Below are 14700 nucleotides of genomic sequence, written 5' to 3' on the forward strand. Positions count from 1 at the left end.
ACATTTTCCCAATCCAGTCTATCATCGATGGGCATTTGGGTTGATTCCAGGTCTTTGCTATTGTAAACAGTGCTGCAATGAACATTCGTGTACATGTGTCCTTATAGTAGAACAATTTATAGTCCTTTGGATATATACCCAGTAATGGGATTGCTGGGTCAAATGGAATTTCTATTTCTAAGGCCTTGAGGAATCGCCACACTGTCTTCCACAATGGTTGAACTAATTTACACTCCCACCAACAGTGCAAAAGTGTTCCTTTTTCTCCACATCCTCTCCAGCATCCGTTGTCTCCAGATTTTTTAATGATCGGCATTCTAACTGGCATGAGATGGTATCTCAGTGTGGTTTTGATTTTCATCTCTCTGATGACCAGTGACGATGAGCACTTTTTCATATGATTGTTGGCCTCATATATGTCTTCTTTCATAAAGTGTCTGTTCATGTCCTTTGCCCGTTTTTGAATGGGCTTGTTTTTTTCCTGTAAATCTGTTTGAGTTCTTTGTCAATTCTGGATATCAGCCCTTTGTCAGATGGGTAAACTGCGAACATTTTTTTCCCATTCTGTTGGTTGCCAATTTACTCTAGTGACTGATTCTTTTGCCATGCAGAAGTTTGATTAGGTCCCATTTGTCTATTTTGGCTTTCGTTGCCAATGCTTTTGGTGTTTTGTTCATGAAGTCCTTGCCTACTCCTATGTCCTGGATAGTTTTGCCTAGATTTCCCTCTAGGGTTTTCATGGTGTCAGGTCTTATGTTTAAGTCTTTAATCCATCTGGAGTTAATTTTAGTGTAAGGTGTCAGGAAGTGGTCCAGATTCTGCTTTCTGTACATGGCTAGCCAGTTTTCCTAACACCATTTATTAAACAGGGAATCCTTTCCCCATTGCTTGTTTTTGTCAGGTTTATCGAAGATTGTATGGTTGTAGATATGTTGTGTTGCCTCTGATGCCTCTGTTTTGTTCCATTGGTCTATATCTCTGTTTTGGTACCTGTACCATGCAGTTTTGATTACTGTAGCAGTGTAGTATAGTTTGAAATCCGGTAGTGTGATGCACCCCGCTGTGTTGTTTTTGCTTAGAATTGACTTGGCTATGCGGGCTCTCTTTTGGTTCCATATGAAGTTCATGGTGGTTTTTTCCAGTTCTGTGAAGAAAGTCAATGGTAGCTTGATGGCGATAGCGTTGATTCTGTAAATTACTTTGGGCAGTATAGCCATTTTCACGATATTAATTCTTCCTAACCATGAACATGGAATGTTTCTCCACTTGTTTGTGTCCTCTCTTATTTCACTGAGCAGTGGTTTGTAGTTTTTCTTGAAGAGGTCCCTTACATTCCTTGTGAGTTGTATTCCTAGGTATTTTATTCTTTTTGTAGCAATTGTGAATGGCAGTTCGTTCTTGATTTGGCTTTCTTTAAGTCTGTTATTGGTGTAGAGGAATGCTTGTGATTTTTGCACATTGATTTTATATCCTGAGACTTTGCTGAAGTTGCTTATCAGTTTCAGGAGTTTTTGGGCTGAGGCGATGGGGTCTTCTAGGTGTACTATCATGTCGTCTACAAATAGAGACAATTTGGCTTCCGCCTTTCCTATTTGAATACCCTTTATTTCTTTTTCTTGCCTGATTGCTCTGGCTAGAACTTCCAGTACTATATTGAATAGGAGTGGTGAAAGAGAGCATCCTTGTCTAGTGCCTGATTTCAAAGGGAATGCTTCCAGTTTTTGCCCATTCAGTATGATATTGGCTGTTGGTTTGTCGTAAATAGCTTTTATTACTTTGAGATACGTTCCATCGATACTGAGTTTATTGAGGGTTTTTTAGCATAAAGGGCTGTTGAATTTTGTCACATGCCTTCTCTGCATCAATTGAGATCATGTGGTTTTTGTTTTTGGTTCTGTTTATGTGGTGAATTATGTTGATAGACTTGCGTATGTTGAACCAGCCTTGCATTCCCGGGATGAATTGTACTTGATCATAATGGATAAGTTTTTTGATTTTCTGTGGCAATTGGCTTGCCAATATTTCATTGAAGATTTTTGTGTCTATGTTCATCATGGATATTGGCCTGAAGTTTTCTTTTCCTTTTGGGTCTCTGCCGGGTTTTGGTATCAGGATGATATTGGTCTCATAAAATGATTTGGGAAGGATTCCCTGTTTTTGGATTATTTGGAATAGTTTCAGAAGGAATGGTATCAGCTTTTCTTTGTGTGTCTGGTAGAATTCGGCTGTGAACCCGTCTGGACCTGGGCTTATTTTGTGTGGTAGGCTCTTAATTGCTGCCTCGACTTCTGCCCTTGTTATTAGTCTATTCATAGTTTCAGCTTCCTCCTGGTTTAGGCTTGGGAGGACACAGGAGTCCAGGAATTTATTCATTTCTTTCAGGTTTACTAGTTTATGTGCATAGAGTTGTTTGTAATATTCTCTGATGATGGTTTGAATTTCGGTGGAATCTGTGGTGATTTCCCCTTTATCATTTTTTATTGCATCTGTTTGCTTGTTCTCTTTTTTTTAATCAATCTGGCTAGTGGTCTATTTTGTTGATCTTTTCAAAAAACCAGCTCTTGGATTTATTGATTTTTTTGAGGGGTTTTTCGTGTCTCTATCTTTTTCAGTTCAGCTCTGATCATAGTTATTTCTTGTCTTCTGCTGGGTTTTGAGTTTTTTTGATCTTGCTCCTCTAGCTCTTTCAATTTTGACGATAGGGTGTCAATTTTGGGTCTCTCCATTCTCCTCATATGGGCACTTATTGCTATGTATTTTCCTCTAGAGACTGCTTTAAATGTGTCCCAGAGATTCTGGTATGTTGTGTCTTCGTTCTCATTGGTTTCGAAGAACTTCTTTATTTCTGCCTTCATTTCATTGTTATCTAGTCAACATTCAAGAGCCAGTTTTTCAGTTTCCATGAAGCTGTGAGGTTCTGGGTCAGTTTCTGAATTCTGAGTTCTAACTTGATTGCACTATGGTCTGAGAGACTGTTACGATTTCAGTTGTTTTGCATTTGCTGAGGAGTGCTTTACTTCCAATTATGTGGTTAATTTTAGAGTAGGTGTGATGTGGTGCTAAGAAGAATGTATATTCTGTGGATTTGGGGTGGAGAGTTCTGTAAATGTTTATCAGGTTTGCTTGCTCCAGGTCTGAGTTCAAGAGCTGGATATCCTTGTTGATTTTCTGTCTGGTTGATCTGTCTAATACTGACCATGGAGTGTTAAAGTCTTCCACTATTGTGTGGGAGTCTAAGTCTCTTTGTAAATCATTAAGAACTTGCCTTATGTATCTGGGTGCTCCTGTATTGGGTCAATATGTGTTTAGGATTGTTAGCTTTTCTTGTTGTATCGATCCTTTTACCATTATGTAATGTCCTTCTTTGTCTCTTTTGATCTTTGTTGCTTTAAAGTCTATTTTATCAGAGATGACAATTTCAACTCCTGCTTTTTTTTGCTCTCCATTTGCTTGGTAAACATTCCTCCATCCCTTTATTTTGAGCCTTTGTGTATTTTTGCATGTGAGATGGGTTTCCTGGATACAGCACACTGATGGGTTTTGGTTTTTTTATCCAATTTGCCAGTCTGTGTCTTTTGATTGGTGCATTTAGTCCATTTACATTTAGGGTTAATATTGTTATGTGTGAATTTGATACTGCCATTTTGATGCTAGCTGGCTGTTTTGCCCGTTAGTTGTTGTAGATTTATCATTATGTTGATGCTCTTTAGCATTTAGTGTGATTTTGGTATGGCTGGTACTGGTTGTTCCTTTCTATGTGTAGTGCCTCTTTCAGGCTTGGTGGTGACAAACTCTTTGAGTACTTGCTTGTTTGCAAAGGATTTTATTTTTCCTTCACTTACGAAGCTCAGTTTGGCTGGATATGAAATTCTGGGTTGAAAGTTCTTTTCTTTAAGGATGTTGAATATTGGCCCCCACTCTCTTCTGGCTTGTAGTGTTTCTGCCGCGAGATCTGCTGTGAGTCTGATGGGCTTCCCTTTGTGGGTGACCTGACCTTTCTCTCTTGCTGCCCTTAGTATTTTCTCCTTTATTTCAACCTTGTTGAATCTGACGATTATGTGCCTTGGGGTTTCTTTTCTTGTGGAATATCTTTGTGGTGTTCTCTGTATTTCCTGCATTTGAGTGTTAGCCTGTCTTGCTAGGTTGGGGAAATTTTCCTGGATAATGTGCTGAAGAATATTTTCCAGCTTGGATTAATTCTCTTCGTCACATTCTGGTACACCTATCAAACGTAGGTTAGGTCTCTTCACATAGTCCCACATTTCTTGGAGACTTTGTTGATTGCTTTTTGCGCTTTTTTCTCCAATCTTGGTTTCTCGTTATATTTCATTGAGTTGATCTTCGACTTCTGATATTCTTTGTTCTGCTTGGTCAATTCGGCTGTTGAAACTTGTGCATGCTTCGCGAAGTTCTCGTGTTGTGTTTTTCAGCTCCTTCAATTCATTCATATTCCTCTCTAAGTTATCCATTCTTGTTATCATTTCCTCGAATCTTTTTTCAAATCTTTCTTCAAGGTTCATCGTTTCTTTGCATTGATTTAAAACATGTTATTTTAGCTCACAAAATTTCTCATTATCCACCTTCTGAAGTGTAATTCCGTCATTTCATCACAGTCATTCTCCATCCAGCTTTGTTCCCTTGCTGGTGAGGAGTTTTGGTCCTTTCTAGGAGGCGAGGTGTTCTGGTTTTTTTTAGGAGGCGAGGTGTTCTCGTTTCGGGTGTTTTCCTCCTTTTTGCGCTGGTTTCTTCCCATCTTTGTGGATTTTTCCACCTGTCATCTGAGTAGTTGCTGACTTTTCGATTGGGTCTCTGAGTGGACGTCCAGATTGTTGATGATGAAGTATTTCTGTTACTTGGTTTTTCTTCTACCAGTCTAGCCCCTCCACTGTATGACTGCTGAAGTCCACTCCAGGCCCTCCTTGTCTGGGGTGCACCTATAGCAGCTGTGGAACAGTGAGGGATGCTACCAGTTTCTTTTTCTGCTATCTTTGTCCCAGGATGATGCCTGCCAAATGTCTGTCTTTTGGATATAGAAGGGTCAGGGAGCTGCTTGAGGAGACAGTCAGTACTTTATCGGAGCTCAAGTGCTGAGCTGTGAGCTCTGTTGTTCATTCAGGGATGTTAGGCTGCTACGTTTAATTCTGCTGCTACAGAACTAACAAAAAACCCCTTTTTTTCTAAGATGCTCTGTCTTGGGGGGTTGGAGCTTTCTTTGTGAGTGTCTGTTGCACTGTCCTGCCCAGCTAGGAGGCAGTCTAATCACTATTTGCCTGCCTAGGCTCTGCTTTGCTGGTGTGAGGTTCACCCTGTTGCTGCAGGCTCTGCCCAGCTGCTGCGGTCTCCGTCTTGCTGCCATGGGCTACGTGCTGCGGCACAGTCTCTCTGTTGTGGCAGGTTGCCTTGGCAACGGCAGGCTGCGCCAGCAATGGGCGTGTACCTCAGTAGGGGCGGATTGCCTCGGTAATGGCGGATGCCCCTCCTCCACCGAGCGGCACCGTCCTGGGTTCAGCCGTGCCCGCAGTGAAACTCCACCCTGAGCGTTTGGAATCGCAGTTTTGTTTGTCCCACTGCACTACCCCAAATGCCGTTTTCCTGGAATCTCCTGGCCTGGCTCACTGTCCAAGTCCTGTTCAGTCAGATAGATATGCCAATCTGCCCTCTCAAGTCTCAGATTGCCTGTTCAACAGGGCACCCTGACCAATGCGCTTTGTGCGGAGAGCTGTGGAGTGCTGCTGCGCTACAGCGCTGGCCGCAGGCTGCACTTGCTGCCAGCTGCACTTGCTGCCAGCTGCACCAGCCAAAATTTCTGCCTGGCGTCCTGCGTCTCTTTTACACCTGGGAATTTCCCTGTTCTGTGGACAATAAAGATCCGTCTGGAAATGCGGCCCTGACTTACCCTCCGTGCATTCACCAAGAGCTTCAATCCTGGGTTGTTTTCACCATGCCATCTTGAGTCCCTCTCCCAGAAATCATGATCTTTAGTCATCTCCAGTCATTCTTGTTTTAGCATTTTTGCCTCAATAAATGATATTAGCCAGATGAAGCTACAATTTTTCAAATTCATATTCAGTCACCAAGTATTAATGGTGCTAAATATCTTTTGAGGTAAGTGTAGCAAGCCACCATTATCTCTTTTTGGACGGCTGGGTCAAATTTGTTTTTCCTTTTAGATGAGCTCTCACAATATTGTCCAGGGTGGAATGCAGAGGCAGTTTACAGGAGTGGTCATCACACACTGTAGCCTCAAACTCCTGGGGGTTATGTGATCCCTTCTGCCTCAGCCTCTCAAGTGGAAATAGAGGCGTATACCACCATGCCGGGCTGAACCATCCTGCATGCAGTTTTGCTATTTTTTTGTCTTCCTTTTCTACACTGTAACTTCTCAAGTGATTTTATTTATTTATTTATTTATTTATTTATTTATTTATTTATTTATTTATTTTTGAGATGGAGTTTTGCCTTTGTTACCCAGACTGGAGTGCCCAATGGCACAATCTTGGCTCACTGCAACTTCCGCCTCCTGGGTTCAAGAAATTCTCCTGCCTCAGCCTCCTGAGTAGCTGGGACTACAGGCACTCACCACCATGCCCAGGTAATTTTTGTATTTTTAGTAGAGACAGGGGTTTCACCTTTTTGACCAGGATGATCTCATCTCTTGACATTGTGATCCACCTGCCTCGGCCTCCGAAAGTGCTGGGATTATAGGCATGAGCCACCATAGTGATTTTAATAAAAACAAACCATGCCTTGGCACTGCCTTGCTTAAAACCTTTTTATTGCATCTTTTAGGATAAAGTCCAAATTTCTTAAAATGGCTTAAAAGCAACTTGGACTTCTGGCTCCTGCTTACTTCTCTAGTTTCATCCTTTGTCACCAAGCTTTTAATCTGCCATATTGAACTTTTTTAGTTGTTTAAAATGTGACGTATTCTCTGTAGTCTTCTATTCTTGCAGATATTGTCTTGATTAGTGTTTCTGTTTCTTTTATTCACTTACTTATTTTTGGTTTGGATAGGATCTTACTCTGTCACCCAGGCTGGAGTGCAGTGGTGTGATCATGGTTTACTACAACCTTGACCTCTTGGGCTCAGGGGACTGTAGGTGCATGCCAGTACGTCTGGCTAAGTTTTAAATTTTTTTGTAGAGATGGTGTCTCACTATGTTGCCTAGGCTGGTCTCGAGCAATCCTTCTGCCTCAGCCTTTTAAAGTGCTGAGATACAGGGGTGAGCCACTGCACCCAGTTTCTAACTACCTCTCTAAGTCTCCCTCTCTCCAGCTGTATCATCCAACCAATCAAGTATGTTTTAGTTCCTAAGAGAGTTATTCTTCCTCTTGCCTTTTGACTATTTGCACGTTTTTCTAATACTTATACTTCTTTTCACCCATTTTTGTCTTATTCCTATTCATACTTCAGATTTTAAGTTGTTTGTTCAAGGAGGCCTTTCTTAACGCCTTAGACCAGGTTTGATTTTTTTTGCTGCATGTACCCGCTGAACCTTTTATGTGCTTTAGCAATTGCGCTCAATTTATTTTATAAGGATTACTTGTTTTTCTTCTCCACAGAACTGGGAGCTTTGCAAGGATAGCATCTGGGTCTGCCTGGTTTACACTGTATCTCCAGCACCTGGAATTTTGCCAGACACGTGGAAAATGCTCAGTGCATATTTACTAAATGTTGAGAAATGACTATCATAATTCACTTTTCTTGGATGGGTCAGGAAATGTTTGAGAGATGATGTAATGCATGAGTTGGGGCTTGAAAAATGAGTTTGTGGGTCAGGCATGGTGGTGTAATCCCAGTACTTTAGGAGGCTGAGGTTGGTGGATCACTTGAGCCCAGGAGTATGAGGCCAGCCTGGGTGACATAGTAGGACCGTGTGTCAACAGAAAATACAAAAATTAGTCAGGCGTGGTGGTGCATATTAGTAGTACCAGCTATTTGGGAGGCTGAGGTGGGAGGATCACTTGAGCCCTAGAGGTTGAGTCTACAGTGAGCCATGATTGTGCCACTGCACCACAGCCTGGGCAACAGAGCAAGATGCTATCTCAAAAAAAATAAAAAAGATTGGACTCAGTGGCTCACGCCTGTAATCCCAGCACTTTGGGAGGCCGAGGTGAGCGGAATATGAAGTCAGGAGATCAAGACCATCCTGGCCAATATGGTGAAACCATGTCTCTACTAAAAATACAAAAATTAGCTGGACATTGGGGCACGTGCCTGTAATCCCAGCTACTCTGGAGGCTTAGGGAAGAGAATCGCTTGAACCTGGGAGTCAGAGGTTGCAATGAGCTGAGATTGTACCACTGCACTCCAGCCTGGCAACAGAGCTAGACTCTGTCTCAAAAAAAAAAAAAAAGAAAAAAAAAAAGAGAAAAGAAAAACAAGTAGATGTTTTCAGGATGTTGGGGTGAGAATGAGGGTGATGAGGGGACAAGCATTTTGGGAGGACAGAACACCATTTGTAAAGGCATAAAAATATGAAAAAGCACGGGACATTAGGCAGCTGACTGCCTATAGTTCCAACCAGGTAGAGTGTGAATTTGAGTAATTGTTGAGAGATGGGACTAGATGATGAAGAAGAGACAAGATCATGGAGCGCCTTAAAGGTCATTGTCTTCTGGTTGGCATTAGGAGCCATTCATGTTAAGGAGGATGTATTAACATTTATTAAACTTTTTTAATATCTTAGGTTTTTTTCTAAAAATATATTATCTCATTTAACACAACCGTCTTCTTTCTCTCAGCTGTGATTCATATGAAGTGAGTGAAGGCTGGTATCTTATTTATCCTAATATACTAGGTATTTATAATTATATCCTAAGCAAGATCATTATTCTTTGAAATCAGATTTTGTATATTATACTTCTCTATATCCCACAAAAATGATCCCACTTGGGTCATTTTTGGTAAAGTTTTGATATACTCAGTGATATTAATTGAGTATGTTAGTTGATATTGTTATCAATGCTTCTTTTAAAATGAGTCCAGTGTACCAGATGAATCTTGTAGAATAGAACTTTTACTACCTGTGTTCCTTGCTCTCTGCTTTGTTAATGAAATTGATAATGGCATTAATATTTTTGGGTGTAGTCATTTTCTGTTTACTCACTAAAACTTATCAAACTTTCTACATGAATTACTTTTAAGATATTTTTTACTTGTGGTTGATCTTTGGAGCGCAAATTAGCGATTTTAATCTTTATTCCTATTAAACTGTTTTAGTTTCTAATTCTAACTTATTTTTTATTTGGATCTAATTTATATATTTGCATAATTAATAAAGGCTTTAAATCCCAGGATAGGTTATAAATCACTGTGATGCTTCCCTTACCCCTTCAGTTCTATATCCACAGTTGTTCCTTATGTATTTTTGGGGAGTTTCTCTATGCATTCACAATACTAAACAAATATTAATGCATATTTTTACTTTTTTTGTACTAAAATAGCATGCTATATTCACTGTTCAGCAGATTTTTGCTGCTACTTAATAATTCTTGGAGATCTTTTCATAAAATCCATAGGGAGCATCCTTATTTAAAAAATCTGCATAGTGTTTTAGTACATGGATATGCCATAATTTAACCAGTCCTTTGTTAATGGATATTTGAATTATGTCATTTTTTGCTAATAGAAACAATGCTTCCGTGAATGACCTTGTATATATTTGCCCATCCTCATTGACACTTGTGCAAATATACCTGTAAGATAAAGTTACGGCTGTTGGATGTGTCGAATCTCTGAGTATATGCAATATATGTATCTTGCCCATTACTTTTTTTTTTTAATTTTTAAAAAAAATTTTTTATTGCATTTTAGGTTTTGGGGTACATGAGCTGAACATGCAAGACAGTTGCATAGGTACACACATGGCAGTGTGTTTTGCTTCCTTTCTCCCCTTCACCCACATTTGGCATTTCTCCCCCGGCTATCCCTTCCCACCGCCCCTCCCACTGGCCCTCCCCTTTTCCCCCCAATAGACCCCAGTGTTTAGGACTCTCCTCCCTGTGTCCATGTGTTCACATTTTTCATCACCCGCCTATGAGTGAAAATATGCGGTGTTTCATTTTCTGTTCTTGTGTCAGTTTGCTGAGGATGATGTCCAGATTCATCCATGTCCCTACAAACGACACAAACTCATCATTTCTGATTGCTGCATAATATTCCATGGTGTATATGTGCCACATTTTTCCAATCCAGTCTATCATCAATGGGCATTTGGGTTGATTCCAGGTCTTTGCTATTGTAAACAGTGCTGCAGTGAACATTCGTGTACATGTGTCCTTATAGTAGAACAATTTATAGTCCTTTGGATATATACCCAGTAATGGGATTGCTGGGTCAAATGGAATTTCTATTTCTAAGGCCTTGAGGAATCGCCACACTGTCTTCCACAATGGTTGAACTAATTTACACTCCCACCAACAGTGCAAAAGTGTTCCTTTTTCTCCACATCCTCTCCAGCATCCGTTGTCTCCAGATTTTTTAATGATCGGCATTCTAACTGGCGTGAGATGGTATCTCAGTGTGGTTTTGATTTGCATCTCTCTGATGACCAGTGACGATGAGCATTTTTTCATATGATTGTTGGCCTCATATATGTCTTCTTTCGTAAAATGTCTGTTCATATCCTTTGTCCACTTTTGAATGGGCTTGTTTGTTTTTTTCCTGTAGATTTGAGTTTGAGTTCTTTGTAAATTCTGGATATCAGCCCTTTGTCAGATGGGTAAACTGCAAACATGTTTTCCCATTCTGTTGGTTGCCGATTCACTCTAGTGACTGTTTCTTTTGCCGTGCCGAAGCTGTGGAGTTTGATTAGGTCCCATTTGTCTATTTTGGCTTTTGTTGCCAATGCTTTTGGTGTTTTGTTCATGAAGTCCTTGCCTACTCCTATGTCCTGGATAGTTTTGCCTAGATTTCCTTCTAGGGTTTTTATGGTGCCAGGTCTTATGTTTAAGTCTTTAATCCATCTGGAGTTAATTTTAGTGTAAGGTGTAAGGAAGGGGTCCAGTTTCTGCTTTCTCCACATGGCTAGCCAGTTTTCCCAACACAATTTGTTAAACAGGGAATCCTTTCCCCATTGCTTGTTTTTGTCGGGTTTATCAAAGATTGTATAGTTGTAGATACGTTGTGTTACCTCCACTGCCTCTGTTTTGTTACATTGGTCTATATCTCTGTTTTGGTATCAGTACCATGCTGTTTTGATTACTGTAGCCTTGTAGTATAGTTTGAAATCCGGTAGTGTGATGCCTCCCGCTGTGTTGTTTTTGCTTAGAATTGACTTGGCTCTGCGGGCTCTCTTTTGGTTCCATATGAAGTTCATGGTGGTTTTTTCCAGTTCTGTGAAGAAAGTCAATGGTAGCTTGATGGGGATAGTGTTGATTCGGTAAATTACTTTGGGCAGTATAGCCATTTTCACGATATTAATTCTTCCTAACCATGAACATGGAATGTTTCTCCATCTGTTTGTGTCCTCTCTGATTTCGTTGAGCAGTGGTTTGTAGTTCTCCTTGAAGAGGTCCCTTACGTTCCTTGTGAGTTGTATTCCAAGGTATTTTATTCTTTTTGTAGCAATTGTGAATGGTAGTTCGTTCTTGATTTGGCTTTAAGTCTGTTATTGGTGTAGAGGAATGCTTGTGATTTTTGCACATTGATTTTATATCCTGAGACTTTGCTGAATTTGCTTATCAGTTTCAGGAGTCTTTGGGCTGAGGCGATGGGGTCTTCTAGGTATACTATCATGTCGTCTGCAAATAGAGACAATTTGGCTTCCACCTTTCCTATTTGAATACCCTTTATTTCTTTTTCTTGCCTGATTGCTGTGGCTAGAACTTCCAGTACTATATTGAATAGGAGTGGTGAAAAAGGGCATTTTTGTCTAGTGCCGGATTTCAAAGGGAATGCTTCCAGTTTTTGCCCATTCAGTATATTGGCTGTTGGTTTGTCATAAATAGCTTTCATTGCTTCAAGATACGTTTCATCGGTACCGAGTTTATTGAGGGTTTTTAGCATAAAGGGCTGTTGAATTTTGTCACATGCCTTCTCTGCATCAATTGAGATAATCATGTGGTTTTTGTTTTTGGTTCTATTTATGTGGTGAATTACGTTGATAGACTTGTGTATGTTGAACCAGCCTTGCATCCCCGGGATGAATCCTACTTGATCATGATGAATAAGTTTTTTGATTTGCTGTTGCAATCGGCTTGCCAATATTTTATTGAAGATTTTTGCATCTATGTTCATCATGGATATTGGCCTGAAGTTTTCTTTTCTTGTTGGGTCTCTGCTGGGTTTTGGTAACAGGATGATGTTGGTCTCATAAAATGATTTGGGAAGGATTCCCTCTTTTTGGATTATTTGGAATAGTTTCAGAAGGAATGGTACCAGCTCCTCTTTGTGTGTCTGGTAGAATTCGGCTGTGAACCCGTCTGGACCTGGGCTTTTTTTGTGTGGTAGGCTCTTAATTGCTGCCTCGACTTCTGACCTTATTATTGGTCTATTCATAGTTTCAGCTTCCTCCTGGTTTAGGCTTGGGAGGACACAGGAGTCCAGGAATTTATCCATTTCTTCCAGGTTTACTAGTTTATGTGCATAGAGTTGTTTGTAATATTCTCTGATGATGGTTGGAATTTCTGTGGAATCTGTGGTGATTTCCCCTTTATCATTTTTTATTGCATCTATTTGGTTGTGCTCTCTTTTCTTTTTAATCAATCTGGCTAGTGGTCTGTCTATTTAGTTGATCTTTTCAAAAAACCAGCTCTTGGATTTATTGATTTTTTGAAGGGTTTTTCTTGTCTTAATCTCCTTCGGTTCAGCTCTTGTCTTCTGCTGGGTTTTGAGTTTTTTTGATCTCTCTCCTCTTATCTTGCCCATTTCTTAGTTTGTCTTAGGTAGTTACCTTTTGTAGTCGTTATAAATGGGATCTTTTCTATGATTGTATTTCTGTTGATTACATATATTTGTGTGTGTGTGTGTATACATGTGTGTGTGTGTATATGTCTATATACATATATACCTTACTCTTATTTTTTTTCTAGTTCATTATCTTGGGTATTTTGAGGATGTGAAATCACCTACAGAATAGTGTTTATTTTTTCCCTTTCTGTCAACACCTGATATTAATAACAAAGTATCTTTGTGTTTACTTATTTTTTTGAGATGGAGTCTCACTTTGTTGCCCAGGCTGGGGTACAGTGGCACAATCTTAGGTCACTGCAGCTTTCACCTCACTGGTTCAAGCGATTGTTTTACCTGAGCCTCCCGAGTAGCTGGGATTACAGGCACATGCCCCCATACCCGGCTGATTTTTTTGTATTTTTAGTAGACGGGTTTCACTATGTTGGGCAGGCTAATCTTGAACTCCTGGTCTCAAGTGATCTCCCCACTTTGGCCTCCCAAAGTGCTGGGATTACAGACATGAGCCCAGCTAGGTTTGTGTTTACTTTTTCATTATTAAATAATCTTATACTTCTTATTTTGTGTTATATTAAACATACACAGTATATATCAAGTATATCAGAATGTCTGAATGATATACTTTTAATTCCATTGGTTACAGATGATTCCATCAGCACCTTTAATCTGCCTCTCACCTTTTTTCCTTTTCAGTATTTTCTTTTGTGTGTCATTTCACATCATCAGGGCATATAACATTTATATTCTGTCGCTCTAATCTCCATATTTGTTTTATTCTTAGTTCAGCTATTAAATTTATTTGGTGCTCATTGTCAGCTCTCTTTTTGATGAAATTTTCTCAAAATTATTGTTTCATCACTAAGAGATCATGAGGACTAAGGATTCAAGATGGCATGGTAAGAACAACTCAGGATTGCAGCTCTCAGTGAATGCACAGAGGGTGAGTCAAAGCCGCATTTCCAGGCGGATCTTTGTTGCCCACAGTACAGGGAAAATCCCAGGTGTAGGAGAAACACGGGATGCCAGCACAGCTGTTTTGGCTGGTGCAGCCGCTTTGGCTGGTGCTGCAGTGCAGCAGCACTCCAAAACACTCCGCACAAAACACACTGGTCCGGGTGCCCTGTTAAACCGGCGATCTGAGATTTTGGAGGGCATATTAGCATATCCATCTGATTAAATGGGACTTGGACAGTGACCCGGACCGGGAGATTCCTGGGAAGTGGCGTTTGAGCCATTGCAGAGGGTCACTGCACGGGAAATCACACAGATCCTGGTGCCCTAATATCGGGTGACTGAAACACCTGGGAGAGAGCCAACTGTTAAACTTAAAAAAAAAAAAAAAGGCGCTTTGAGGCAGGGAGCCAGGTGAGCAGGCTCGGTGGGTTTCACCCCCACAGGGACAAACAAAACTGCCATTCAAAATGCTCCGGGTGGAGAGTTTTACTGTGGGCATAGCTGAACTCAGGATGGTGCAGCTCGGTGTGGGAGGGTCGTCCACCATTACTGAGGCAATCTGCCCCTACTGAGGTACACTGCCATTGCTGACACAGCCTGCGATTGCTGAGGCAACCCGCTACAACAGAGAGACTCTGCCGCAGGGTGGAGCCTGTGGCAGCAGGGTAGAGACCACGGCTGCAGGGCAAAGCCCGCAGCAACAGGGCGGACCCCACGCCAGCAGGGTAAAGCCTCAGCAGGCAAATAGTGACTAGACTGCCACCTAGCTGGGCAGGATAGTACAATGGACACTCATAAAGAAAGCCCCAATTCCCCAAGACAGAGCATCTGAG

At 40.8% G+C, this 14700-nt stretch overlaps 1 protein-coding gene across 32 annotated transcripts in view; it reads left to right on the top strand.

The window, feature by feature from the left end:
• The window catches only part of DOCK3 (dedicator of cytokinesis 3), a 718052-nt gene that overhangs the window by 42179 nt on the left and 661173 nt on the right, over positions 1–14700 (top strand). Inside the window, exon 1 of one of the 32 annotated variants that reach the window (XM_054246195.2) lies at positions 6433–6592. The exons of the other annotated variants lie outside the window; for them this stretch is intronic. Within the exon in view, the coding sequence (XP_054102170.2) occupies positions 6448–6592 (145 nt within the window). The 5' untranslated portion in view covers positions 6433–6447. Of the gene's footprint in view, positions 1–6432; positions 6593–14700 lie in introns of those variants that run through there. 32 annotated transcript variants of the gene reach the window in all.

The sequence above is a fragment of the Callithrix jacchus genome, chromosome 15 (genome assembly GCF_049354715.1).
Source record: "Callithrix jacchus isolate 240 chromosome 15, calJac240_pri, whole genome shotgun sequence".
NCBI classification, from domain to species: domain Eukaryota; kingdom Metazoa; phylum Chordata; class Mammalia; order Primates; family Cebidae; genus Callithrix; species Callithrix jacchus.